Below are 27,748 nucleotides of genomic sequence, written 5' to 3' on the forward strand. Positions count from 1 at the left end.
TTAACTGAAATGTAGAAATTAAAAATAAAGGAAAAGTAAAAAACTGTAGTTTTCTAAATTTATTTTAAACGAGACTAAAACTGAAGGAAAGAAAGTCATTGCTGTGGATCAGGTCGCAACCCAGTGTCAGATCTGCAAACGCCCCTGCTTGCACACGTTGGAGTCTGGAGCCCTGGGATAAGACAAAGTGCACGTTCAATACACGGCGAAGGTTAATGCACCGAAAGTGTGCAATTAACGAACACTAGTATGGCCTGCCTAATATAGCTGCACAGCATTCAGGAATTGGATAATGCTTACAGTGCTTATAATTTACGGACAGCACAGCAGATCCTTTTCAACAAGCCAGTATGCCACATGAACTGCACACCCAGTATGCACGTAACAACGTAAGCCCTCAATTGACCAATTTTTCCGAGTTGAATCCTTTGCTTAAAAGTTGCACGAAATCTCAGTACCTCTGCTAAAAGTACACACCAGCATGACGGCTGCAACCATCTACCACGAAAAGCATTCAACTGCATTTCTTTACATTATAATCAGCAACATGCTTTCAGAATGTTTCTGGTTCGAACTAAATTGAAATTCTGGTGGGTAGTGTCCCCAGTGGGCTCTGTACGAAATAAACAGGCGATGCCGCTAATTGAATTCTCCCTTATCACTACGCGTTGTGTGCAGCGGCATAGGCTGATCCAAGTTATTATCCGGGTGTGTCTTGCAATGCTGAAGAGAGCAGTGTGCGAAAAACTTTTTTACCTCGGCCACGGCGGGCGCATTTCGATGGGGTCGAAATGCGAAAACACCCGCGTACTTTGATTTAGGCGATTTAGAAATTCCGACCTGGTGTGGTCGGAACTTCCGGAGTCTTCCACTGCGGTGTGCCTCATAATCAGAAAGTGGTTTTGGCACGTAAAACTCAATAATTTTGTTTTTGTTTTTTATAAGACATAGTATGATTACACGGCCTTCCTATCCCAGAACAACATGTTGGGCGAAAGCATATAGACTTCCGATGGCGTAAGAATAATGAATTTTTGATTAGTATAGTTGCAAAAATAAAATCTACCATTTTTTTTCATAAGTAAACGTCGACCAGATCGGTATTAGTTCAGGCAATATTCGGATCAACTTTAGAACCAACCCGCACTTAGGTCTCAGCCGACCGCGTTGTCTGCGTCCAAAGAGGGAGAGCCACACGAAGACGCGAACAATGACGCCAGAGAAAGCGTAGGGGAAGGGAAGGTGATTGCTATGTGTAATTTGAACGTAGAAAAGGAGGCGACCATCCTCGTGCGGCCGATGCGCGGGAAACCGTCGCCGCGCTGCCAGCGGGGCGTCGTGCGGAATCCCTCCGACCTCGCCCCAAATGGCTCTCTCTGGTTCAGAGGCAGCGGCGCTTGCGGAGCTCTGCACAGCGCACGGCCGCAGAAAGCGCACTGCGAAAACCGGGTAACCACAACACTTTCTTGCGAATGGGTTTCAAAGCTACTTTCGCGTCATGCCGCTGGCCACCGATCGGAGAGACTACTCAGGAGCGGCTGATTCACTCCGGTGGGCGAAAGCCGCGAGACACTCCTCTCTCGCAGCAGCTCTGATCACAGCCGCAGTGATTCCACCTGAGAGCGAGTCTACCGCGTGCTTGTCCCGGCGGCCAGGACACCGGCAAGTGTGGACATGTCATATTACTGCCGCTTTTACCGCAGACAAGTAAACATTGCTCAGCGATCCTGCTCTAAATATTAGCTGCAAATGCAACAAATGCTTTCCAAATGTACAAGTTGCGGTTGTCGATTGTTTTCTCAAAACAGACCGCGGTATATAAGGTGTTAAGAACGGCCTAGCTGAGGTGCAAGTGTTGCCAGCCAGTTGCGACACGGCGGCGTTAACTTTCAAGGAACGCCACCGTTACGCTCTAGCCTCGTCGCCGTTGTGACTGAATGAGTTCGGCGCGCCAACTATTGTTGCCGAACCCACCAACGCGGACCTGATCTGCTATGAGTGGGGGAATTGCCGCGGGAACGTCCTCGGAGGCCACTTCCCACGCGCCGACCAAGACAATGGCTACCCGGGCGCACTGCGAGGGTCCGCTCCGAGTTCTACGAAATCCGTGTGATGTCGGTTTCGGACCGTGAACCTGTGTGTGCGTGTGCGCGCGTGTGTGCGCGTGCGCGCGTGTGTGCGTGTGCGCGCGTGTGTGCGTGTGCGCGCGTGTGTGCGCGCGCGTGTGTGCGCGTGTGTGCGCGTGTGTGCGCGTGTGTGCGCGCGCGTGTGTGCGCGTGTGTGCGCGCGTGTGTGCGAACCGTCCCGCGGAGAGGCGGCGTGTTTACGATGGCTGGACGAACGTTTCCGCCACCTTGGAATCGGGAGAGGACCGAGTGTTCATAAACGGCTGTTGTGCGGATATACACTTTCTTAAACAGTCATGTTAGACTGACACTCTCTCAAGCAGTCATGTTAGACTGACGTACTTTTATCTCGCAATCATGCTAAACTGATGAACTGCATGTAAATACTGTAAATAAACCCATATTCCTCTTTCTTGATGAGAAGCAGTCCTTCCCTTCATCAACGTCCTCAGCGTGGATAAGTTGCACGACGGCATGGGCGAATTCGAATTCATGCCGGACTCCAATCTTAACTGATTACGAGCGATGGGATAGGATAGGAATAAACTTTATTTATCCAACGGTTGTTGATGTTGGTGCCCGGGGCTAGGCTGCCAGGGGTCCATCAACCGAGGAAAATCTTTCGAGATCCCCGGCAACGGCCCTGGCCCGCTGGACGGCCCACTCCTGGTCTTCGGGTGCCTCGCTGAGGAGGGCGGCTTGCCATCTCTCAGCGAGGCGTCCCGCTTCAGAGCCCCAAATCCTAACAAAGGGTGTCCCAGCTAACTTTAGCCAGAGTTTTAAAAAATTATGCGTGGCTCTGCTATCGCAAACACCAGAAACCAGTGGAGCTGGGGGAAGGCCAATAAAGTAGTGCCAAACCGCACGCCAGACACGAGCGCCGGCAACGCGTCCCTACGGCGCCCGCCAAAGGCGTCTACTACGGCGGCCGCGATTCGCGTGGCCAACGCCGTAGTAGACGCCGCGTTGTCTCCACTTTGTACGGAGTGGCGAGCAAGGAGGACATCGAGGCACCCTTGCAGCAGCCGGAGAATAACGCCCCTCCTCCTCGCCTGACCCCCCGCTGCCTCGTGCGCCACAGATGGGGCACGCATCCGGGCCGCGTTCCTCGCTCGCGTACGCGCCACTGCTCCTCCGCTAGGCTCTACCCACCCTCGCCGCGTCGCTATGCTGCGCAATGCTACTTTTATACTCTGCTTCCACTCTCTCTTAGCTCTCTACCCCGGCTCGGCAAAGCTGCGAACGTAAAGAGAAACCCAGCGAGGTTCTCACAGCTCCACTGTAAAATATGCAAATGTCATGTAGCTGGACAGATCAAAGGTAATGTTTGCCATCGCTTGAAGATACTCAGATTATTTCGTTCTGCCTAATTGGATAATTAGCCAATTATTCAACTTCTGAATTATAATGCAATGGAAAGTGTCAATGAAAAAATTGTAGAGCGAAAAGAAAAACTCCAGATACAACTTTCTGTTGCTGAATGCGTGCTATATAAAAGTTTTTCCGAGCGCGAAAGAAGCCCGCGAATGCACGCGAAATTGCCGCCCAAATGGCCGCTCCAGGCACTTGGCGAATATTCGCGGACTTCTTCCACGCTCGGCAAGACACATTTACGTAGCACGCATTGAGCAACAGAAAGCTGTATCTGGAGTTTTTCACGTCACTCTGCAATTTTCTCGTTGACACTTTTCATTGCATTATAACACTTTAGAAGTTGATAAATTAAATGTGATTAATTATCTAATAAGGCGGAACGAAAAAATAATCTGAGTGTTTCCAAGCGACGGCAAACATGAACTTTGTTCTGACATAGCATTTGCAGATTTTTAAGCTGACTAAAGTTAGCTGGGATACCCTGTACAGTCGAACAGGCATGCGGCAACCGCGGTGCGCCAAGCCTCATCGCCGTTGACGCCTCCCACGTTCCTCACCTACAAAGGCGACACCTCCGGTTCATCACGCAGGGCAAGTACGACAACACGTGCGTGCCTCCTGCGCCCGTTAACTATAATGCCCCTGGGCATCTTTAAGCTTTGCGGGATTGTCAAAGCTGCGTTGCGCGCGGGGTCATAATCTTTAAGGTTTCCGGAATTTTTAATAGTCGCCTGTGGCAGCAGATATCATAATTATTATCCCTGAGCTAGATTATCCAAACAGGCGGACAATACTAGAACCAGAAATCTAAATACATATTCAGTTAATCAACAAAGAATCACTAATTAACTGTTCAGTTAACTACAGCACATATTGCAATCGGCGAGCTTGCAAGACGTATCCACTTGCAATGAATCTCCAGAATGGCACAAGTTTCAAGATATTATTTCGAAACTTATTTACGAAATACAGAGGTGTTCCAGTTACTTTCGTGCTTCAATGCATGAAATAGCGTTTTGTTATAAATTTCAGTGGGACAACCGTGCATTTTTACGGGGAGTTTGATGGCTCATATCTCCAAACTAATGTCATTCTCGAAAGTCGTTCCACGTGGTTACACGCCTTGAAAACTCAGCGGCTACGATTCGTAAATTGCAATACGTGCCGTAAATTGAATAATTAAGGTAATTAGTGATTTTTAATAAGTTCAATATGTGTCGAATTCTGGTGCAAGTAATGTGCGTGTCTTTGAATAATTTGTTCAATTAAGGACTAGAATTATGTTCTCTGTAACAGGCGATTATTAAATATTTCGGAAAACTTATAAATGGTCATCTGGTATAATGACACGCTACACAAGTATCATGTGCCTGCGGACCATAGATGAACTTCCCCTCGTCATGGGCAAGTACAGTGCATCGATTGGCAATGTACACTTTTGTTCCGTTAGTGACGGGAAGGTTAGTTCTTGTGCAACAGTCTAGGAGAAGCTCACCCCCGAAATTGATGTTTCGACCTGGAGAATCTGGAACAAAAACATTGGCTCCGTGAGGTTTCGGTGACACGAGAACACTGCGAACAGTCGTTTTGTCAGAGATAAGGTAAATTCGGGTGATTTGTACCAATTTAAAAGTGCAAATAGCTTCGGCAAAGCGATGAAGAATGCCGGCCCCCTGCCTCACAGCGATCGCAGTTTGCACGCCAGAGTACCGGCGCTTAAAAACCCGTGAAAGTACTCGCATTTCTGCACAGCAGATGGGGGACACCTTAATTTATGCATATATCTTACGATGTGAAACTACGACAACGGTGGCCTGACCCCGACACTTTAGCAGCGTTCAGTAGCCTTTGCTAGGGGAACGGTGAGGCTAACTGCGGCTGGCGTATTTTCCGCTGTTGCCTCCCAAGTATAGAGCTGCGCGGACGCCGCTCTCGGAGTTTTCATGCATCGCACACGCTACACAACCCGCATAACTGCTGCACGCGAATGTTGCGAGGAAGCTCGGTGGTTTGCGCATTCGGCTCCGAACCTCACATAGGCGCCCGAATTGCACAATTATGGGGTTTTACGTGGCAAAACCACTGTCTGATAATGAGTCCCCCACTACGGCGTGCCTCATAATCATAATGCGGTTTTGGCACGTAAAACCCCATAATTTATTTCTTTGCACATAGCTGCAGTGGAATGAATTCAGTCCCGGGGGGTCGCGGTGGGCGAAGATTTATCTTTAGTCGCCATGTGGTGCTGAGGGTGAAATGGTGGTCAAGGTGAGAAAGTAGCATGACCACAGCGCAACGTAACAGACGGAAATAGGTAACTTCATTTCTAACGATTAAGTGCCGTCGCACTAAATCTACCGCACTCACATGCCCTTCTAGACCGCATCACTCTCTCGCTTCCTCCAAAATGCTATACGTCCGCAGACGTGAAGGGTTTCGAAATCCTTGGACTTCGCGTCCCCTTCCGGCTGCTGATGCGCCTGCGCAGGAGAAATTGCAAGAACAACAACAACGGTATAAAGCATCTGGCGTCATGGAACACGATTGCCCGTTTTCATGGAGCAGTTAGCACTTGAGTGTACATTATAGTTAGACATGTTACTGTATCGTCAAAACTGAACGGATATCAGGTTAGTACGGACTGCGTTATTAGTGAAGCAGTGCAACTAATTCTGACGCTAACACGCATTCGTCCTGGTCATGTAAATGTTTACTGCGCCAGGAAGAATCTTCCAAATCAGCATCGCCGCACGTCAAGTCATAGAATGCCGGTCATTTGCTGAGTCGTTGCTACTACTTTGATGCATTGCGATTCTCAGTGACCCTCGTTCCTATAGTGCCTTGCTCACCGACTGCTGACTATTTATACTCGTACTGCAATGTGAAAAATAGGTCAGAACAAAATTTCCTCTGTTCTTGCAGAACTATAGAAGCAGAAGTTATCACTAAAGCTGCAGGGGTCACGGTTACCCAGGCTTAAAACACCCTGTGATAAGCATCAGTTGACTCTTAGCTGTACTACCCTAAGAATATGAAAACCTATATTGAGAAGAAAATGTTAGGCAGAGAAGTTACCTGCGACGTCACCGCACTTTGTTCAGCGTCGTGCCTGCAGGGAGATAGAAAATTGATCTGAGATTCAAGCAGCATCGCTCATAATCACGCTGCGTCTGCAACTTTGATCGCACAAAGATCGGCAAAGTTTATCATTGTATGCATGAGGAGCTTTAGCATCGAAACGTACGTTGGTATCTCTGGTGAAGCTGAATCGCAAGAATGGTGGCCATATGCTGAATTAAAGCTCTAAATGCAGTGATTCAAAGACAAAACAAAGATACGCGCCTTCCTAGATATCATTTTACTCCGGAAACGAGTATTTGGACCCTTTTCATCGCTGCCGAATAATAGAGTGAACGACGGACGGTACGCGCGCGAACAATGCGAGGCCGCTTCATTGAGCATCGCATACGCGCTGGCCGTTGCCAACTTGTTGCACTACTGTGTAGCACGTAGTGCAGTGACGGTTCCCGCAAAACTACCGGCTTGCGAGCTTGCCCTGACGTTGCTGCAGCGAAAACACGTTTCTCTGCGCAGCGCTAATTCTCGAGTACTCGCAGCTCGCAATGAACACGGCTTACAGCTGTGCCTCACTCATGTCAATGTTAATGGCTACTGTATCTAACAATGTATTTCAGCACGCAGATCTGACGCCACTCACAATTTCAGGGTGAGCTCCTCAAACTCTTCTTTCTTGCAGTTTTCAGGTGGCTCCAGGGTGGCCTCTTCGATGCTCGTGGTATTCTCAGCCAGCTGGCAGGTGTGGTCTCCTTGCGCGCCACGCACATGTCCAATACGCTGCAGATACTGATTTGCCAGAACACTCCTGGCCCTAATTAGTGGAGTGGATGCAGGCTCCACCGAACGCGAGTCCGGGACTTTGGCCAACACCGGTGCGGTCTTGCGGCGCACTAGCAGCATGTTTCGCTGCAACAGTGGAGGTGTCACCGGCTGATCCCCGGATGGTGGAGGTGCGAGCTTCTTTGGGCCTGCATGAAGCAGTCGGAATGTTGCCTTTATATAGCCTGCTTCTTGGACGGAAACAAGTCAACTTAAGCATGCACCGTTTATTGTATTCACAACGACATTGAGTAACTATAACAGGACGCTTTAAAGTTGCCATGTCGATCGACCGGCCAGGGCGCATTTTTCACGGAGTTCCATGTCAGTTGCTACTTCGACCGTTTTTATTTTCTACGCGCCCAAAAAAGAATGAAAAACGCCGGGCAATATACTTAAAGTAAAACAAAAACCAGTTAGCACTGCAAAAAAGACAAAAAAAGGACGGAGGATTGCAGATGTGTACGCAAGCAAAAAAAAAAATGTGGAGGATATCGTTTGCTGTATCGCTGGGTTACTTTATTTATTTATTTATTTATTTATTTATTTATTTATTTATTTAGTACATACTGCAGATCTTTCGGTCCAAGCAGAGGGGCAATAGAACGTATACAAACAAAAGAGAACAAATTAAGAACAAACAAATACAGATTTATACAAATTTTAGTCACACTGTGTCTAAACTGTCGTTCCAGTCTGATACTGTTCTGGGAAAAAAAGAAAATTTAAACGTGTTAGTTCGAGCATAATAGGGTGTTAGTGAATCCGGATGATGCTGTCTTGTTTGCCGTGTTAGTGCAGGCGTTATATAAGTCGATGGTTTAATTTCAAGCCTGTTGTTGAGAAGAAGGGAAAGGAATTCAAGTCTTAGCAGCTTTCGGCGCAATTCAAGAGTAGGTATGGAGTTTTCTGTCATAATTTTGGAGGGAGAGTCCAGTCTTGCGAATTTATTAAATATAAACCTGACTGCCTTTCTTTGTATTTTTTCAAGACGCACGATATTTGATTTAGTGTAAGGATCCCATGATATACATGCATACTCTAACTTTGGTGTAATAAATGTAAAATAACACAGTAATTTCACGTTAGGAGGGGCATTTTTCAGTTTGTGTCTTAGGAAACAGAGTTTGCGGAAAGCAGAAGAACAAATATCATTAATGTGCATGTTCCATGACAATGTGGAAGTCAAAGTAACACCTAAGTATTTGTAATTGTGAGTTTCACGCAGAGCTGAAGAACCTAGCGTATAAGAAAAAGTTAGTGGGCTTTTTTTACGAGTAACACGAAGAAATACGGATTTACCAGCGTTAATAAACATACCCCATTCATTACACCACTTTAATATGTTATTTAAATTCTTTTCGAGGACAGTCTGATCATTCTGACAAGTTATGTCACTGTACAAAATACAATCATCGGCAAACAGTCTAATTTGCACACCAGGAGTTATGGTTTTAACAATGTCATTTATATAAATTAAAAACAGTAAAGGCCCCAAGAGACTACCTTGGGGCACCCCTGATGTGACTGGGAGAGTGGCCGAGCTATGTTCACCTATTGTAACGTACTGAGTGCGTTTGTTCAGGTAAGCAATAATCCAGTTTATGAAAATGTCAGGTATGCCAATAATTCTAAGTTTGAATATTAATTTGTCGTGCGGAACCTTATCGAAGGCTTTTCTGAAATCTAAAAATATTACATCTATTTGGCCATTATTGTCTAGAGATAAAGCAAATGAATGAATCACTGATACCAATTGCGTTACAGTCGAATAACCCTTTCTGAAGCCATGCTGAAACTCCGTGAGCACATTGTTTTCAGCTAAGAATTCTTTTATATAGTTTGCCACGATGTGCTCCAAGAGCTTGCAGCATTGTGATGTCAGAGAAATGGGACGATAATTTTGTAATCTTAGTCGATCTCCTTTTTTAAATATTGGAACAGCTCGGGCCACTCTCCATTCATCGGGCAGTTGTGCCGACAGCACAGACGCAGAAAAAATTCGTAAAAGAAAGCTGGCAATAAGTTCAGGATAACGTTTTAGAAAGATGTTAGGGATTTCGTCAGGGCCACAAGAAGCTTTGGTTTTTAGTTTTACCAACATGTTCACAATTCCAGCATAAGAAATAGAATCCACACGGAATACCTGTTTCACAGGAAGCATAGTAATGCAATCATCTGACACTGCAAATACACTTTGAAAATACTAATTAAAATGTTGTTCTATGTCTTCGTCATTATTTATTGATGTGCCCTCAATTATTATTTGTGAAATCGGAGGAATATCGAGCTATTTGACCGAATTAAATGAACGTGATTCTCAATATAGCGACGAACTGAGCTAAAACTATTGAATCATGCACATTAAGAATTTCGTTTCATCCAACTTTCTGAAGAGGGGTGCCCTCGTTCTCCGAGCCGCAAACCTTATGCAGCCCAAATTACTGGCTGCAGTATGTTCCGGACATGTAGAATACTGTTGCTATTTTATCGCACAGAATTCATAGCGGTTCCCGGGTATGTCATTATTAAATAACCTTAGTGGTTAAATGTTATTCAGTGTTAAAAGGAGACTTTTGTACAAAGGAATGAACCATGCGTAAATAAACTTCCAAATTTTGATCAACAGCGACTGATTCATTTTGTCACCATCCATACACGTTTAGTTCTTTAAAGTCTTTAGAAACCTTACCGGATATTCAGTAATTCTAATGAACTTATTCTACACTTCTAAAGAAAAAAAATCACAAGGATTTCTACGGGCTGTTTCTTTTGGTTTCTACAGAAGCTCTAATGAAATACCTAAGGACTATTAATTGTCTTTAAGTCAAAAGCAACACCATAGAAAATTTCTCTAGAATTTTGCATTATGCTTCTAAAGCAAGGCGGTAGCCAAATAATGGAAACCCAATATAGGCTAATTTAGTAGACACCAAAATAGGACATAACTGAGTTCTACTTAAAAAAAGTTCAAAATAATTTCTGAAATATTAAACCTTTTCTCTTATTGGGATGGTTCCGAGCCTTCATAACTGCGCGTACATTGAGTGCAGTGTGACCTTGCCCCCTTACGCATGTTCACCGCAGCGACTACGTTGAATTGCGGTGAATGCTTGCTCATTGCACCACAGACGAAGGCACGACGAGGGTCGAGGAAAGTGCGTGAAAGCGGAAAAAAGAAAGGCTGCGGCGAGTTGTGATCACCTATAGTGTATACCTCAAGCCCTTGTCTGTTGCGTCGCCCCCATTTCGCACTCGCATTGCTGTATGCAAGACCTTTGCTGAACTGAAAGCTCGGCGTGACCCTCACTCGTGACTATTTCACGGCTGACTCCAGCGTCCGCAGTTGAGGATTTAAACATCGTCCGCACTAGATTTCTCTATGAAAGAAGTATACGGAAAAATTAGATAAGCTAAATACATCGCTCCAGAGATGGGACGACAGCCTGCCGTACTAACGCACCGTCGATGCGCGCCATCTAACATTTCCCTTTGTTCTCTCAGCGGAAAGACACTTACTCGGAACTGGGGACACTTGCGCTTCCGCCGAATCCTGCAGCGAGTTGAGTGTCTGGTTGGCAGAGTCTGGCTGCATGGGCAGGTCCTCGCTAGTGATCGCCTCCGCCATGCCAGCCGCCTTGTTTCCCTTTAGTGGCTCGTCGTACTGCTCGGGTTGAACGGCTGCAGACTCGCACGACGGCTGCGCCGGCCTCTGAAGGTCTGATGGGACAGGAAGCGTCTCTGCAGAGAGTGTGATAGACAGCTGTAACGACAGCTCAGCTGATGACAGTATGAGAGCTCATGGCAGTAACGAAAAGCAAACTCCTGTGGCTGGAAAGCAACGGCAATTGGGTTCTTGACATTTCTCGAGCTTCGCGTTTTGTTTTAGCGTTACCTGTTGCACTGCCATCGTGCAGACCATTAAAGCGATCAGGGACCATTACAGCCAGCTTGAGAAGCGCATCTTACATGACCAGGAGGAAACTGCATAACAGACGACGAAAACAAATAAAGTTGCTTCTCAGTCAGATTGCATTTCAATGATACAGGCCAAAGCGCAGCAGATCCGAGGTTTTCTTGGGAGTAGTTTTCCGAGAGCTCTCAGTGTGGCTTGATTTTGAGGAGCCACTGGCACGCGATATCACCACGGCGAAGCAAACTTCGTATGACTACATCATACTTTTACACAGGGGAATCGCTTTAGCATCCAAGAGCACGAGCAATCCTGTCACACGTACGTACGTGCACGGAATCCTCAAAGTGGCTTAAGAAAATACGTGAAGGTGAAGTACATGCACTGTTCTTTTCCAGCCTCAGTAAAATTATCGGGAGCCCATATCGATTAACACATGCCCCATGCAAACAATCATATCGGCTGTTCTAGCCCCAGAGCTTTGCGCCAGTGTCGTCCATCGAGGCTGCCTGCAGAATACAGATTCCAAACGCCTCGGATGGCCTTGGATTCCGCTACACCCACGAGTATTTAGAGGCGGATATCACTAGTCGACCTCTGCTAAAGAACAGACCAGACTTATAATACACGTGCGAAACGTCGGAGTATATAATACACGTACCTATTACAGAACCCTCAGATAGAGCAAGTATCTTATATTTAAAACGATTCTTTTTTGTCGCAGTGACAGTACTACTCAATTTGTCTAATTTGCTCACTATGCTAGTTCAGCTTTTGACATAGGCTGAAATATTATGCTATGTTTATCGAATTCTGCAAGGTATTTCGTACAGTCACTTCAAAATTTTTGCACGAGCTCTACACAGTATTTAACAACTCTCTCGTTAACTGGATTGGGTCACCATAGTGCGTACTTGAACAAACACCAGCAAAGCGACCACATTTATTCTTTTAGTAATTATGTGAATGACAGATGAATAAATTTCAGGGGCACCACGTACTCCCAGCGCCATAAGTTTGCGAACCGCGAGAGCCGAGGAAAAATGTCAATATTCCCACAGCCTGTAATTAGGATTTCTAGTAGAGGTGAGAAATCCGAAAACTAGCCTCTGGAAAAAGCAGTTGCACGATTTTACTTGCCACAGTCAGTTGCAGGGAAATTCAAAGTTTCCAGAAATCGCACGATCCAGGAAATTTTGTCGCCGAATGTACGTGCCCTTCTATAAGCGTTTGTTTACATTCACATTCTATTTTTGAATGCAGAACCATTAAAATCAAAATGATGATATGTGGTGTTTAATGGCGCAAGGGCCAGGTTTGGCCAAAGAGCGCCATGACAAGTGGTGATGTTGACGATGTAATATGGAGATGTGACTTGGCTGTAAAGTGGCCTAAAAAATTGTCGCTGTAAAGTGCGTAAAATCTACGTGCTATAAAATTATGGCGATGACTAATGACGAATACTCTAAACACTAAAATCCATCGTAGAATAATGATGCAAAATATAAAATATATAAGATGGTAAAATTACTTTGAGCACTGCTGCCTCGCCTGAGCCCTTGAACCACAAGGGCCCAGAGGCATGTGCTATTCAAAATAATGATCACAGCGACATCCTCTGAAGAGAGGAAGCGCTACGAACATGTGGGGCTAAAAACATGCAAAACAACATCTTTCAGAAAACTTAAGACTGCGTTAGTGTCAAATAGAGGTTCCGGGCCGAGTAACATAACAGGATGAAGGGGGATGCGCTGCCGGTATGCTAAGGGAAAATGCTTCTTTCTTTCATGTTCGGCTTCCCGACACTCCAGGAGGACGTGGAGGACGGTCAGCCTCTCACCGCATCTACCGCAGGTTGGAGGCTCGTTTCCCGTGAGTAAAAAGTTATGTGTGCCAAAAGTGTGTCCTATTCTTAGCCGACAGAATAGGACATCTGTCCGGCGGGATTTTGTTACAGGAGGCCAGAAACCTAATTGTGGCTTTATTACATGCAGTTTATTATTTATTTCTTCGTCCCACATACGTTGCCAGTGGCTTCGCAGTTTCCTTCTTAAGAAAGGCTTCAGGTCTGTGACAGGGACCGAAGCAGTAGGATTATCTGCATGCAATGAGATTGATGTGGCCATCTGGTCAGCTGGAACGTTTCCCTCGATGCCCCTATGTCCAGGCACCCAGCATATGATCACATGTTGGTTAGATATATATGATTTGCACAGTGCGGAGTAAAGTTCAATAACTACTGGATTTTTATGATTACAGAAAGACATCAAGGCCTTCACAACACTGAGGGAGTCCGTATATATCACTGATTTCGGGAGTTTTGACTTGTTTATACGCTTTACGGCCGAGAGCAGTGCGTAGGCCTCAGCCGTAAAGATGCTAGTTTCCGGGTGCAGTACGTCGGATTCCGAGAAGGATGGACCGACGGCTGCATAGGACACCCCGTCGTGTGACTTCGATGCGTCTGTGTAGAACTCCGTGCAGGAGTATTTGTGCTGGAGTTCCCGGAAATGCATCTTGATTTCAATCTCTGGAGCATGCTTTGTGACTTCCACGAAAGATATATCACATTGTATGAGCTGCCACTCCCAAGGAGGTAGCAGCTTGGCTGGATGCATTAGGCGAAGCTCGAGGAGTGGAACGTGCATTTCTTCACTAAGCTCCCTCACACGCAGCGAGAAAGGCTGTCTTACGGAGGGACGATTGCGAAAGAGTGTAGCATATGTCATGTCATGAATGGTATTAAAACAGGGATGTTGAGGATTTGAGTGGACTTTCAGAAAATATGTATGGCTGATGTATGTTCTCTGGATATGAAGAGACCACTCATTCGATTCTGCATATAAACTTTGTATGGGACTCGTTCTGAATGCGCCAGTGGCCAGTCGGATTCCTAGATGGTGGACCGGATCTAGCATCTTTAGCGCGCTCGGGGCTGCAGAATGATAGATCACGGTACCGTAGTCCAACCGTGATCGGATGAGGCTCTTGTAAAGATTCATTAAACATTTTCTGTCGCTGCCCCATGTTGTGTGGGATAGCACTTTAAGCAAGTTCATTGTTTTTAAGCATTTGTCCTTGAGGTACTTTATGTGTGGAATAAACGTTAATTTGGAATCAAGTATGATGCCTAAGAACTTGTGTTCTTTTTTCACAGGAATTCGCTGACCATACATTTCGATAGTGGGTTCTGCAATGAGCCCTTTTTTCCTTGTGAAAAGCACAGAAGAACTTTTGTTGGGGTTAACTTTAAATCCGTTTTCTTCTGCCCATTTGGACACTTTGTTCAAGCCCTGTTGAACTTGCCTCTCACATACAGTAAGGTTGCAGGATTTGAAGCCCATCTGTACGTCGTCTACGTAAACAGAATAAAAAATGGCTGGCGGTAATGAAGCACGAAGGGTGTTCATTTTCACGATGAAGAGCGTGCAGCTAAGTACACCTCCTTGAGGTACACCAGTTTCCTGTATAAAAGGCCGCGACAATACATTGCCGACTTTCACGCGGAATGTACGGTTGGACAAATAGCTTTCTATTAGGACGAGCATATTGCCACGGATGCCAATTCCCGACAAGTCTCTCAAGATTCCATAGCGCCACGTAGTGTCGTACGCCTTCTCCATATCGAGGAATACGGATAGGAAATATTGTTTATGTAGAAAGGCGTCGCGAATGTTTCCCTCAATGCGCACAAGGTGATCGGTTGTGGACCTCCCTTCTCTGAAGCCACACTGAAAGGGATCGAGGACATTGTTAAGTTCAAGGAAATGTACAAGTCTGCGGTTAACCATTTTTTCAAAAACCTTACAAAGACAATTTGTAAGAGCTATCGGACGGTAGCTTGCCGCCAAGCAGGGGTCTTTACCCTGCTTAAGAACAGGGACCACAATCGCTTCTTTCCATGCGGATGGGAGGCATCCCATAGCCCAAATAGCGTTGAAAAGCGTGAGTAGTGTAAGTTTGGTGTCAGTGTGTAAATTTCTGATCATTTCGTACATGACTCTATCAGGTCCCGGTGCAGAGCTTTTGCATGTGGTCAAAGCAGCTCTCAACTCTGCAATACTGAACGGCCGGTTATAAGGTTCATTCTGTCTGGATTTTTGTATTATTGGCTTACATTCTTCTATTTGTTTGTATTTCAAAAATGATTGCGAATAGTGGTTTGAACTCGACACGCTCTCAAAGTGTTCTCCAAGTGTGTCTGCCTGATCTTTCAGTGTTTCACCTTGTGTGTTCACCAAAGGAAGTGAATATGTTTGTCGCCCTTTTATCCTATTAACCCTGTTCCAGACTTTGGCCTCATCTGTATAGGAGTTGATACCAGATAAAAACTTCTGCCAACTCTCTCTTCTGGCTTGTCGGCGGGTTCGCCTGCCTTGGGATTTTACTTTTTTAAAATTGATAAGATTCTCCGCAGTGGGGGAGGCGCGTAGCATCCCCCACGCTTTGTTTTGTTTCTTACGAGCGATCCTACAATCGTCGTTCCACCACGGGACTCGCCGTTTGCATGCCAATCCATTTACTTGTGATATACATTTAGTTGCGGCATCTATTATAAAGGCTGTAAAATATTCCACGGCAGCATCAATTCCTAACGAGGACATGTCATCCCATGATATACTAGTTAAGTTACGGAATTTCTCCCAGTCTGCTGTCTCAGTCTTCCACCTAGGAGCCTGTGGTGGATATTCGTCTTCTTTAAGTGTTCTTAATAGTACGGGGAAGTGGTCGCTTCCGTAAGGATCGTTCGTAACTTCCCATTCTAGTTCAGGCAGTATGGACGGAGAAACTATGCTCAGATCAATTGAAGAAAAGGTATTGTTTGCAAGACAGTAATATGTGGGTTTCTTCTTATTCAGAAGGCACGCACCAGAAGAGAAAAGGAACTGTTCAACGAGACGACCTCGCGCATCGATACGAGAGTCTCCCCACAAGGTGCTGTGTGCATTGAAATCGCCAAGAACAACATAAGGTTCTGGCAATTCATCTATGAAGGACTGAAATTCAGGTTTCTTTAATTTGTAATGTGGGGGTATGTAAAGCGAACAAATAGTGATGAGTTTGTTCAGCAGGACAACTCGAACCGCCACTGCTTCGAGGGCCGTTCGTAGCTGTAAACGTTGACACGCTATGCTTTTTTGAATTACAATGGCAACACCACCCGATGATGCGACAGCATCATCGCGGTCTTTGCGAAAAGTAACGTGTTGTCGAAGAAAATTTGTGTGTTTTGGTTTTAAGTGTGTTTCCTGTAAACACAGCACTTTTGGATTGTGTTTATGGATAAGTTCTTGCAGATCATCGAGATTCCTGAGAAGACCTCTGACATTCCATTGGATGATTTGTGTATCCATATTTAAAGAAAAATTGGTGCTGTGTTTACGGAAACGGAGGTGATGCCTTAGGTTACAGAGCTCTTTCGAGGCCCTGTAACGGGAGTTCTGCCCTTTCTGGAGCGTTCGAGGGAGCCTCGCCGCTCCTTAGGCGCTTGGCGCGCCGTGGAGATAGGTGTAGTGTCCATTGCCTCCTGTGAGGCGCCGGACACGTGCTCTTGCGAGCGGGAAGTTACCAGCGAGGGTCCCGACTTGGAGGGCAAGACCCCTGCGCCCACCAGCCCGGAGGTCGATGGGGCACTGTGCGGGATTTGGCTGCGCCGGCTGTTGCCAGCGCTGGAAGGGGCCGGGGAGGTTGGGGCAGCCTCGGCTGCGCCAACCTTCGGGGTCGATGGCCCCTTTTCCTCGGTTGGCGGAGCAGCGCTAGCTGCAACCACCGTGGGGGCAGATGGCGTAACTGCCGACTCACTGCGTGTGGGTCGGACAGTCGCCGGAGGCCGTTGTGACGCTGCCCCCTGACGCGCCACTTCGGCAAAGCTTTTCTTTGGCAGGTATGCTACCCGCCTTCGTGCCTCTTTGAACGATATATTCTCTTTCACTTTGATCGTTACTATTTCTTTTTCCTTCTTCCAGGAGGGGCACGACCGCGAGTACGCGGCGTGCTCCCCATCACAGTTTACACAGTGGGGAGCGTTCTCACACGTTTCAGTGGCGTGTTCTTGGGCACTACATTTAGCACAAGTTTGGCGGCCTCGGCAACTCTGCGAACTGTGGCCGAAGCGCTGGCACTTGAAACAGCGGAGTGGGTTGGGCACATACGGCCTAACGCGGAGCTTGATGTACCCGGCCTCGATTGACTCGGGCAGGACACTTGAACCAAAGGTGATTATTAAGTGCTTCGTTTGAATCTCTTTACCATCTCGCCTTATCTTTATTCTTCTAACATTGATAACATTTTGCTCACTAAAGCCCTCCAGGAGCTCCGCCTCAGTCAGCTCAAGCAGATCATCATCGGAAACAACACCGCGGGTGGTGTTCATTGTGCGGTGTGGCGTTACTGTTATGTGGGTCTCCCCGAATGACACTAGTTTCTGTAGTTGCTCATATTGCTTTTGGTCGCGGAGCTCCAAGAGGAGGTCACCGCTTGCCATCCTGGACACCTTATAACCTGGTCCAAAAACATCAGTCAAGGACTTTGAGACAAGGAATGGTGATATGTTTCGCACTGCTTTGTTTGGCTTTTCAGAGTGAATGACGTGGAACCGGGGAAAATTCTGGATTTGGTGTCCGAAAAACTGAAAAACATCTTCGGTGCGCCCTCGTTTCGGAGGGCGATCAGGAAGTTTGGGGAAGGGAGTTTCCATGGGAATATATAAGATTCGGCAACAGCGCCGACCGCCCACCACGGAGCCCAACGAGGGGACGCGGCAGAGCTTGTGTACAAGCCTGCACGACGCCAGCCGTACGCCATCACTATAACCCAATATGGTGTACCCAAGGTAGGATATCCACACAAGGTTAACCCTAGCCGCCGTGGAGAAAGGAAGTAAATGGAAGAGAGAAGGAGACAGGAAAGATGTAAAGTGAGAGATAAAGACGAAGGGTTTGAGAAGAGAGAGACAGGAAAAGGCGACTACCGATTTCCCCCGGGTGGGTCAGTCCGGGGGTGCCGTCTACGTGAAGCAGAGGCCAAAGAGGTGTGTTGCCTCCGCCGGGGGGCCTTAAAGGTCCGATCACCCAGCATCAGCTCAACCCCCAGGATCCCCTTTTCCCCAGACACGGCTAAGCCGCGCACGGCTACACGCGGGAGGGTCCAACCCTCGTGTGCTCGGGTCCGTGGTGTCGCCACACACCAAACGCCTGCTTGCGCAGACGCCCCTGCGGGGATTAAAATCAAAAGTACATGATTACAAATATATTGATGTTTATATGTGTAGCATCGTGTCCTGATCATATCTAAATGATTTTGTCTAACGACGTACATAAAAAGCTCGAACATTTGCAGCGTACAAATTGCCCATAGCTCTTTTAAATATTAAAATAGTTGCTCACAAATCAGCTCTCCCACTACTGCTGGAGTGTTTTGATGTAGGGAGCCCATAAAAATTTTCAGATCCTGAGAAGTTAGAAATTCACAAAAAAGGCAGCCCGATAGACCTACCGTCCTTACGACAGTAACTTTTCCGCTTCTAAACTTCCTGTTCCACATTGACTGCTCTCGGCACTACGTATCCACATTGAGTTTTTGCACACCTTAATAAACTACCCTTACACTGCTTCTCCTGGAGACATACGTATAATTCACGCAACCTTTCTCAGCAGGAGCTATAACCATAATAATGTCGCACCCTATCACTCACGGACTGAAGCGTTGAAAGAGTTTTTTTCGCAATAAATATTGCGTGAAAACTTGCGACCTGGAGCCGTTAGTTCTTACGTCGAGTGAATTCTTGCTTGTCAAACGTCATTGATCTGTTCTTTTTTACTGCTACATGTGTATTGTATTCCGTCGATGTATTTGTTCGATGCATCACTGTCTTTTTCCCTTACCTGCAGTAGCACTAGAGGGCTGTAGTATTTAAAAATAAACGAAAACAAGAACGTTTACTTGAGCCCGAGTTTCACACCTAAAGAATGCTTCGACATTTCATTGCTGAAAAATATGGTATCTACAACGAAAATATTGAATAGTTTGCATTTAATTTCGAAGTCACTACTATTGTATTAAAAAAACGTGACTGTAACGCAAGTGTGTAGGCTTGAAAATGAATGCGTCGCAATATACATTTTATTCTCATGGAAGGACAGACGATCTCCCAACAGACAGTCGGAGCGTAAACAACTTACTATATACTCGTGACGGCAGTCCTGCCAGGCTGAATTTTGACGTTTAAGAAATGCCGAGTTGAATAGGGTGAACCGTGGCTCGCAATTCGGCGCCATGTACTACTCTCCAAAACAATTCCATTAATCCACTGCAAACGTGCTGAACGATTGCTGGTAAATACACTTGTTGAGAACGTATATTTCAGGGAAAATAACACATTAGAAAACGTCTAGGGACGCTACAAATCAGACTGGGCTGGATTGGGCAAAATGAACGCTAAGGTACAAAGGGCAAAGCCTACTGTACGTAACGTTTAGCAAGATTTCCAAACGCTTCAGAGCAGTGTACAAGTGAATGTGTGTGGATGACGGAACTTCTTGCACAGGAGCGTATGTGTCGGCTGTTGAAGGAAAAAAGAAAGTTCACCCAATAGGAGCGACACACTTGAAGTAAAATCATACGAGTTCCTCAAGAAAAAACGCTTCGCAGTCATTAATTTCTTCCAGTGATCGAAGGCGACACCACCTTTTCGTGTGTTCCTATGCTTCCTCTGAGCGTTGGAAGCGTTGCAGTGTCGCCCCTTGACAACCGAATCAAGGTAAATATACCTGGTGGCGAAGCTTCTATAGAAGTGAAGTCACTGAGCACGTGCTATGCATGATTACAACGAAGGCGCCAAATAAAACAACGGACGAAGGAAGGAGACACTGGACAACCACGTAGGCGCACCAACACCTAGTGCGCCAACGTGGTTGTCCCGTGTCTCGTTCCTTCATCCGTTGTTTTATTTGGCGCCTTCGTTGTAATCATCTATAGAAGCCCATACGTTCAAAACATGGCGGTTCATCGGCGGTTCATGGGGCCTAGCGCCATCTGTACGAGGAGGGAACACTTCCGGCGGAAAAAAAAATGACGCCATATCCGTTAAACGCAGAAGTGACGTCATTTTGTTCTCAAAGGTGCGAAATTAGATTTGGTGGTCTGCCATTCGAGCTGTATATTTACATGCCCCACCATTGAGCCTTTATCTGGCGGTGGTAATCCACTAGTTTGGACCGATCAGGTGGAGAAACGAAGCTACCCGCGTCACCAAATTCAGACACGTCGTCAAGCAAAAGACAAAACGTGTTAGGGGGGCGTATTGTAACAGATGAACATTACGAGCGCCCCTTTCTTAACACTTCCAGAGCTACATTGCTTTGCAAGCGATAGCTGCGTCAACGACGGGCGCTGAAAAAAAAGGTATTTATTGATAATAATAAACTAAAAGAGAGTTGTCTTTTCTTTTCTCGTAAAATAAATAATAAATAAATAATAAATTAAAAATTGATAAATAATAACATTGATAAGGGATTTCATTTTCGCTGAATGACTAACTGTGCCTCACTTTAATTTAAAAAACGCTTCTTTCTCAATGTTTGCTCACTCGAAACAAAGTCGCGCTTGAATCGCTGCTCCCATAACCATCCTTTCTGAAGTCGGTGACAATTTGTTCTGAACCGCTTTTCGCTCGAAGCTTCGCGACCTATTTGGATCGACCTCAACCGAACGCGGGGATAAAGCCAATCTGGAAACAGTGAAGTAATGTAGACGCGCCGACACGTTTGGAGGACAAATGCAGACGGGAAAAAATAACAGCAGCTGTAGAGAATTTGAAGGTCGTGCAGCGATTGTCGGTCGAAATTAAATTGAACCTATGTGGGCGCGGGAGTAGCAACAGCAATATGGCTCACCTTCCGCCTTTCGGCACTTCCCAGGCTTTCCTGGCGTCTTTTCTGCTGTGGTCAGCGCTTGCCTCTGACGCCTTAGCTGACCTTCCTGACCGTGCTGCGCTACCAGACGAATACGCCGGTCATCACATCCTCGATAACTACGCCCTACTGAATCCATTCTGACAGCCTTGCCGAATCTACTGCGCATGTACGTCATCACCGGTGACGTCAACCCCTGGTGCGTTCTTTAACTCCCGGCCGTTCGACACCGTCTTCAGCGGGCGCGGGAGTAGCAAAAGCAATATGGCTCGCCTTTCGGCACTTCGCAGGTGTGTAGGCGTTTTTCCTTGTACGCTTAAAAAAAAAAAGCTATGATCTCTGCTTCTTGCTACTTCCACGCCCACACGTGCTGTGTGATATTATTTGCGAATGTTTTCATATGCCTGTGTTATTACTTTGTTGTGGTGACATCGAAACTAATTCTGGGCCTACCACGCGTTCAGTCTTTTCTTGAAACAAAGACGTTACCTGATGAACAAATGGCGGCCCTCTTTCGGCTTCTGAAAGACGTTCAGTTGCGATCAGTTCAGTCCTCAAAGAATCAGACAGAATTGGTTGCTGATGCTGAAGCAATCAAAGCCAGCCAAAAAAATATATATAGAAAGCAAGATTTGCTGCATCTAAGAAAGACTGGATGCTCTTAAAGAAAAAGCAGGTTCACTTGATCAATTTAAGGAACATGTCACGGGTCTCCAGAAATCTGTAGAAACGTGCAACACTAAGCTGGTTTCTTTGCAATCTCGGTTCAACGACCTCGAGGACAGATCGCGAAGAAACCATAATTTTTTTATGGCATCCCTGATTCTCGAGAATCATGGGAAGAATCTGACGCCCACGTCATTAACGCGCTAACAAGTATCATCGGTAGTCTACCCGACATGGCAATCGAACGCGCTCATCGTCTCGGTTCGTATTCACTTGATAAATGCCACCTCACTATAGCCAAATTCAGCAACCACAAAGCAAAGGAAAAGGTGCTTTCCGCGCGTAAGTTTCTAAAGGATAAAGACATCGCGATCTGTGATGACTACTCAGCTGCCACCCGCCACATTCAAAGTGTACTGATTGCCTTTGGAAAGAAGTTACAGGGCAAACCCCTGTTTCATCTCAGATACAACAAAATAGTCGTAAACAAGCAGCAGTATGTGTACGATCCTGTGACAGACAGCGTGATAGAGTGTACGTCACAAAACACGCATAATAACACCGAGACGTGTATTGCACCACCGTATCGTCCATAGGAAAGTGCGAGGGGCAGTGGACGACACTTATTCCCCCCCCCCCCCGTGTCTGTCCTTTTGACTAACATTTGAAGCATGAAAAACAAACGTGACTAGTTCACTTCCACAGTAGACGCGTTTAACCCAGATATCATTGTACTTACCGAAACTTGGCTGCATCCACATATTAGAGGCCATGAAATCTTCTCTACCGCACATCGCTTCTCAGTTTATCGCTGCGACAGTACGTCGCGTCAAGGTGGTGGCGTTCTTCTAGCAATTAATAAACGCCTACTAACTTTGAGATAGTCTGGGCAATTATCGAAATAAATTACGAAAAACTTATAATGGGCGTATGTTAGCGCGCTCCTATGACGCTATTTCCTTCGCTAACGAATTACAAGGCGCAATCAACATCGTCGTAACACGCTTTCCTTTTTTCGCCCTTGTTTCTACTGGGTGACTTCAATATTCCGAACATAGCCTCGCATAGCAAACCCATTGTGATCCACCCTATCTTCACGTTAGCAAAAGATTTTCTTTACTTGTGCGCACGGTTCTCTTTCAGTCAACTGATAACACTGTCCACCAGAAACACATCACAAGTTTCTAACACCCTTGGCCTTCTGCTAGCAACACGACCCGATTTTATTTCGAACATTACTAACTTACCGTCCTTAAGCGATCACTCTCTTGTCTATTTCAACATCAACATTTCCCGATCGAAATCAGAAAAAATGATCAAGACAATTCACTACTATACGAAAGCTGACTTTGAATCAGTTAACAATGAGCTCTGTGTTTTGCTTCACACTTTCCTGGCTGATCTCGATAACTGCAGTGTGCAATCGAACTGGAATGTGTTCATTACCAAAATTAGTGAATTAACGGGAAAATTTATCCCTACCTACACTCTTTCCTATAATAATAACGTTTCCTGGTATAACACCCACATTAAGGGCCTTTCTAACAAAAAGAAACGTTTGTAGAAATCAGCTAAAACATCTGCAAACGCTGAAATATGGACTGCCTACAAACGCGCTACATATAACTACATAACAGCGCTTAAGAAAGCTAAAGATAACTTTTTAATGAACACATTGCCATCCATGCTAACTACTGATACGAAAATGTTCTGGCGCACTATTAACCCAAAACATGACGACGCTTTAACCCTTCTTGATAGCACTGATAATGCAATTCCCTCTGTCGATTGTGCATCCGTGTTAAATGACGTTTTTACACGTAACTTTTCTAAATACGCTCATGTAACACGCCCAACTACACACCATCTTACGACTACGCCGCAATGTACGTTTTAATAATGGAACCCGTCGGCGTAGAAAAAATAACGGCATTATTCACTCTCATCTGCTCCTGTCTGTGACTTCATTAATGCAAAATTTCTAAAAAACACGAACACATATTGTTCCTTTATTCTTGCGAAGATCTTCCATCAATCACGTGACAAAGGTTCACTGCCTGCAGATTGGAAGGTGGGGAAAGTGATTCCACTCTACAAAACAGGTACTAAACATTCCCAATTGAACTACCAGCCTATTTCTTTAACGAGTACACCATGCAAAATTATCGAGCATATTCTGTTTTCTGACACTGCCAACTTCTTAGACGAAAACTCGTTTTTTTTTCTGAGTTTCAACGCGGCTTCCACAAAGCATATTCATGTGACACCCAACTATAGTATCATTGATGCATAAACTGAAGCTATTGCTTGACCACTCTTCAGTTGCAGCCCTTATTTTTTTTAGACTACGCAAAAGCGTTCGATAAAGTGTGCCATAGCTTATTAATCTACAAACTGCCCCAACTAAACCTTGATCCTAAAATTTTGTACTCGCTCAAGGTTTTCTTCACTAAGCGTTCAGTTTGTTTAAGCTAACGATGTAACCCCTAACCTGAGTCCTGTTTATTCGGGTGTACCACAGTGTTCCGTGCTTAGACCCCTCCTATTTCTCATATATATATTAACGACTTACCTTCCCGTGTTTCATCTCAAATTCACCTATTTGCTAACGACTGTGTATTTCATGCCGAAATAACTTGCGATGAGGATGTAACCAGGCTTCAAGCTGACCTAGCTTACCGCCATTTTTACATGGTGCAATTCATGGTTAATGGAATTGAATGCTAACAAATGTACATTCATGCGTGTATCTAATAACACTAACACATAACCCTAATAACCCTAATACCCTAATAACCCTAATAACACTCCATTAGATTTGGTAACAACTTACAAGTACCTTCGCCTTCAAATCGCATCAGATCCGATATGGAATACCCACATCACCCATATATTCAGTAACGCTAACCGAATGCTAAATTACTTACGACGCAACTTTTGCAAAGCACCTTCTTCCTTAAAATTTCTCCTCTATAAAACTCTAATACGATCCCAAACTTCGGTATGCTGCTTCAATCTGGGATCCAGGTCAAATAAACCTAGCGCACTCACTGGGAATGGTTCAGAATAACTCTACTCATTCCATTCATTCTAACTATTCTGTTCATTCTAACTCATTCTGTCATGAAATCTAGCCTTTACTTACCGTCCTTGTCATCACGTCGCAAAATGTTCAGTCTGTGTCTTTCTCATAAGTTATTTCATCACACACTGTTACGCAACAAACTTATTTCCCCGCCTCCGTATGTATCGCCTAGACTAGATCACATTCATAAGGTCGGCATTCCATTATGCAGATGCAACGCTTTCTTGCAGTCATTTGTACCACACACTTCTAATTCCCGCCTCGACGGCCATTATCGCAGATCACCAATTATTCAAGAACGTCATAGCTAGCACTGTCTAATTAGGAACCTTTTTCTTATTGCTCAACCTGTACTCACGAACGCCATATAGTTAACCTTGTATATCTAGGTGCCATTTTTATTTGTTTTTTGTATATATATGTTTTTCTGCTTTATTAACTCCTGTTTGCTGAATTTACCTGTTTTGCTTGTAACCACTCCCCTCTATAATGCCGTAATGGCCTTGAGGGTATGCTAAATAAATAAACTACATGCTGCCCTTTCCAAGAAGAGTCCAATGCACGCCACGTTGGAGTGCTGTCAGCACGCACTGGAGAGTCTGTAAGCTCCATGCGTGTCGGCGCGATTGCCGCCCAACCTCGCTCAGGTGGGACAAAATTGTAGACACATGCACAGTGCCTCCACGTACCGTTTTTGTGCTCCCTGGACAGGTCAGGATCCTGGAGTGGTGGCGCGTCGACAGCGAGGGACGTCGGCTCAACTTCCGGTTCTGAGAAAGACTCCACGGTACTGTGATCGTGCAGGCGCTCCATCTCGAGCTGCGCCTCATTCTCGGGCGCCTCCAGAATCGTGCACACGTCCTTCAGGCACCCGTCAAGCGAGTCCTCGCTGTCTGACACACTTAAATCTGCGACAAGCCCACCGGCAGAGTGTAACGAAAAGTACGCGCACGATACAACATGGCAGGAACGAGCGCTGGCGCCACAGGAGAGCACGATGCACCTGCTGCTTCGTCAGCGTTATCCTAATGCGCAAGCATTCACACTGAGTTGTCCGTGCTTAAGATTACTCCGGGGTAGTTCAATTTGCGTGTAAAAGAACTATCCGTGAGCTGAATTGTTCAAAGCGTCTAACAGGTTTGCCCACTCAATAAAAAAAAAAGGACGATCCATTCATTCAAAGAATGACATGCATCTCCTAGCCGAACGATCATCCTTGTTTTTCTGGCTGAACACAGACTGCATTGTTATACGGGCTACATCGTATCTCGGGTTTCAGTCTGCACAGATCACGGAACGGAAGGACAGTAGTTTTGATATGACATTAGCCGTCACCCTTTTTCACGTAGTAGCCATATGTACTGTACTACTCAAAGGAAATTACATCTGGTATACGCTACCTTTCAGCGTGCTCAGCAAAGCTATATAGTCCCTCTCAGCACTAAAGCTGTCAAAACAGCTTCTTGTTTAAATTCAAGAACACCATGATGCCATATCCCACGGGTAAATTCACACGAAGATAAAGAAAACAAGGCGCTTGATCCTGCAAACCTAGGACTCTTATTTGCATGACTATTTGTTCGCTTCTAATTATTAGTGGCTTGTGATGCTGGAAGCACGGGAAACCACACGAAATGGTCTTTAGGCCTCTACTAACGGTGACACGCTTCTGGTGAAAATTAGGGCATGTACGAATACCTTCGCGTGAAGCGCAGCTTAATTCTCTGAAGGGTCCGCGGTAATGAGATGCATACGGTATAGAACGGCTGAACAAAATCCATCGCGGTAGAAGCAGCGCGGCATCAACATTCAATACGTTAAGACTACAGCACTGTACCAACAATGACTATCTTGACTGCTGTACAGCGGATCACGGTTCTCTGGGCGTGACCAGAGACCGAAAAAATTGACTTTAAGGAAAATGAATTATTTCGAGCTGCTGCTCGCCGCAAAGTCGGAGCAACTGTTCGGGGAACGCCGCTTCGTGGCTACCATCAACCGTCTTTCCCCTCTAAATGAATACCATTGCATTTTAGAGGAGATGCCGTGGTCGGCGACATCACGTTCGAGTTCTGTAGCCGGGCCTTGTCAATTTCCTCATCAGGCTGTGCCATGGCGGCTGATGACGAACCGAAGGTTGAAATGGCTCAACCCGCTACGGGGGATAGACCATAAATCGGGCGGCAGTAGCAATAATTAAGATATATTAACAGTTACATCGATGAATAATCCTAGTAAATGAGATTAATTAGCTGAATCCTTATGTGTTCTAAGGAATTTAATAAAAATAACGTAAATGTGATGCCGTATTTAATTCATAAATGAAACAAACACTGCTATGTTAAATGATTAACGAACAGGCAGTCCGCGACGACGTTGACGTTGTGGCCTCAAAACATGGCTCACGAGGTGGATTTGCCACGCGAGGACATGAAAATACAGCAAGAAAGAAAGAATGACTGAAGAATGAAACGATAAAAAAGAAAACACTATGGTGACATGAGATTTCGATTTGGCGTACTGCTATACTCAAAGGAAAAGAAAAAGTTAACCATATGACCGGGTGGATGGATGGATGGATGGATGGATGGATGGATGGATGGATGGATGGATGGATGGATGGATGGATGGATGGATGGATGGATGGATGGATGGATGGATGGATGGATGGATGGATGGATGGATGGATGGATGGATGGACGGACGGACGGACAGACGGACGTCCTACGTAGGTTAAGAAAGAAAAAAAAGAACAAGAAAACAACCATGATGAACT

General features: G+C 45.6%; 1 protein-coding gene across 3 annotated transcripts; it reads right to left on the reverse strand.

The window, feature by feature from the left end:
• Positions 1 to 44: 44 nt before the first annotated feature.
• Positions 45 to 27,109, reverse strand: LOC135915069 (uncharacterized). Of its 3 annotated transcripts, XM_070534506.1 has the most exons (8): positions 26,996 to 27,109; positions 25,662 to 25,880; positions 10,917 to 11,138; positions 7,219 to 7,546; positions 6,576 to 6,609; positions 5,868 to 5,980; positions 4,996 to 5,025; positions 45 to 172 (listed from the first exon to the last, which is right to left on the reverse strand). In XM_070534506.1, exons 1-6 carry the CDS (start codon positions 27,084 to 27,086, stop codon positions 5,876 to 5,878), a joined length of 999 nt encoding a protein of 332 aa, XP_070390607.1. In that variant the 5' UTR covers positions 27,087 to 27,109; the 3' UTR covers positions 45 to 172; positions 4,996 to 5,025; positions 5,868 to 5,875. The 3 variants fall into 3 exon arrangements, with proteins under 3 accessions (XP_070390607.1, XP_070390606.1, XP_070390608.1); XM_070534505.1 differs by lacking the exon at positions 4,996 to 5,025; XM_070534507.1 differs by lacking the exons at positions 4,996 to 5,025; positions 25,662 to 25,880; positions 26,996 to 27,109 and adding an exon at positions 21,204 to 21,375.
• Positions 27,110 to 27,748: the final 639 nt, after the last annotated feature.

This window comes from Dermacentor albipictus, chromosome 2, assembly GCF_038994185.2.
Source record: "Dermacentor albipictus isolate Rhodes 1998 colony chromosome 2, USDA_Dalb.pri_finalv2, whole genome shotgun sequence".
NCBI lineage: Eukaryota > Metazoa > Arthropoda > Arachnida > Ixodida > Ixodidae > Dermacentor > Dermacentor albipictus.

Coding starts and splice junctions, on each gene's coding strand:
- LOC135915069 (XM_070534505.1), bottom strand. CDS start 27,086: ATGGCACAGCCTGATGAGGAAATTGACAAGGCCCGGCTACAGAACTCG. Junction 7,547..10,916: donor GCAAGTGTCCCCAGTTCCGA/GTAAGTGTCTTT, acceptor TGCTTCATGCAG/GCCCAAAGAAGCTCGCACCT. Junction 5,981..6,575: donor AAAGTGCGGTGACGTCGCAG/GTAACTTCTCTG, acceptor TCTCCTGCGCAG/GCGCATCAGCAGCCGGAAGG.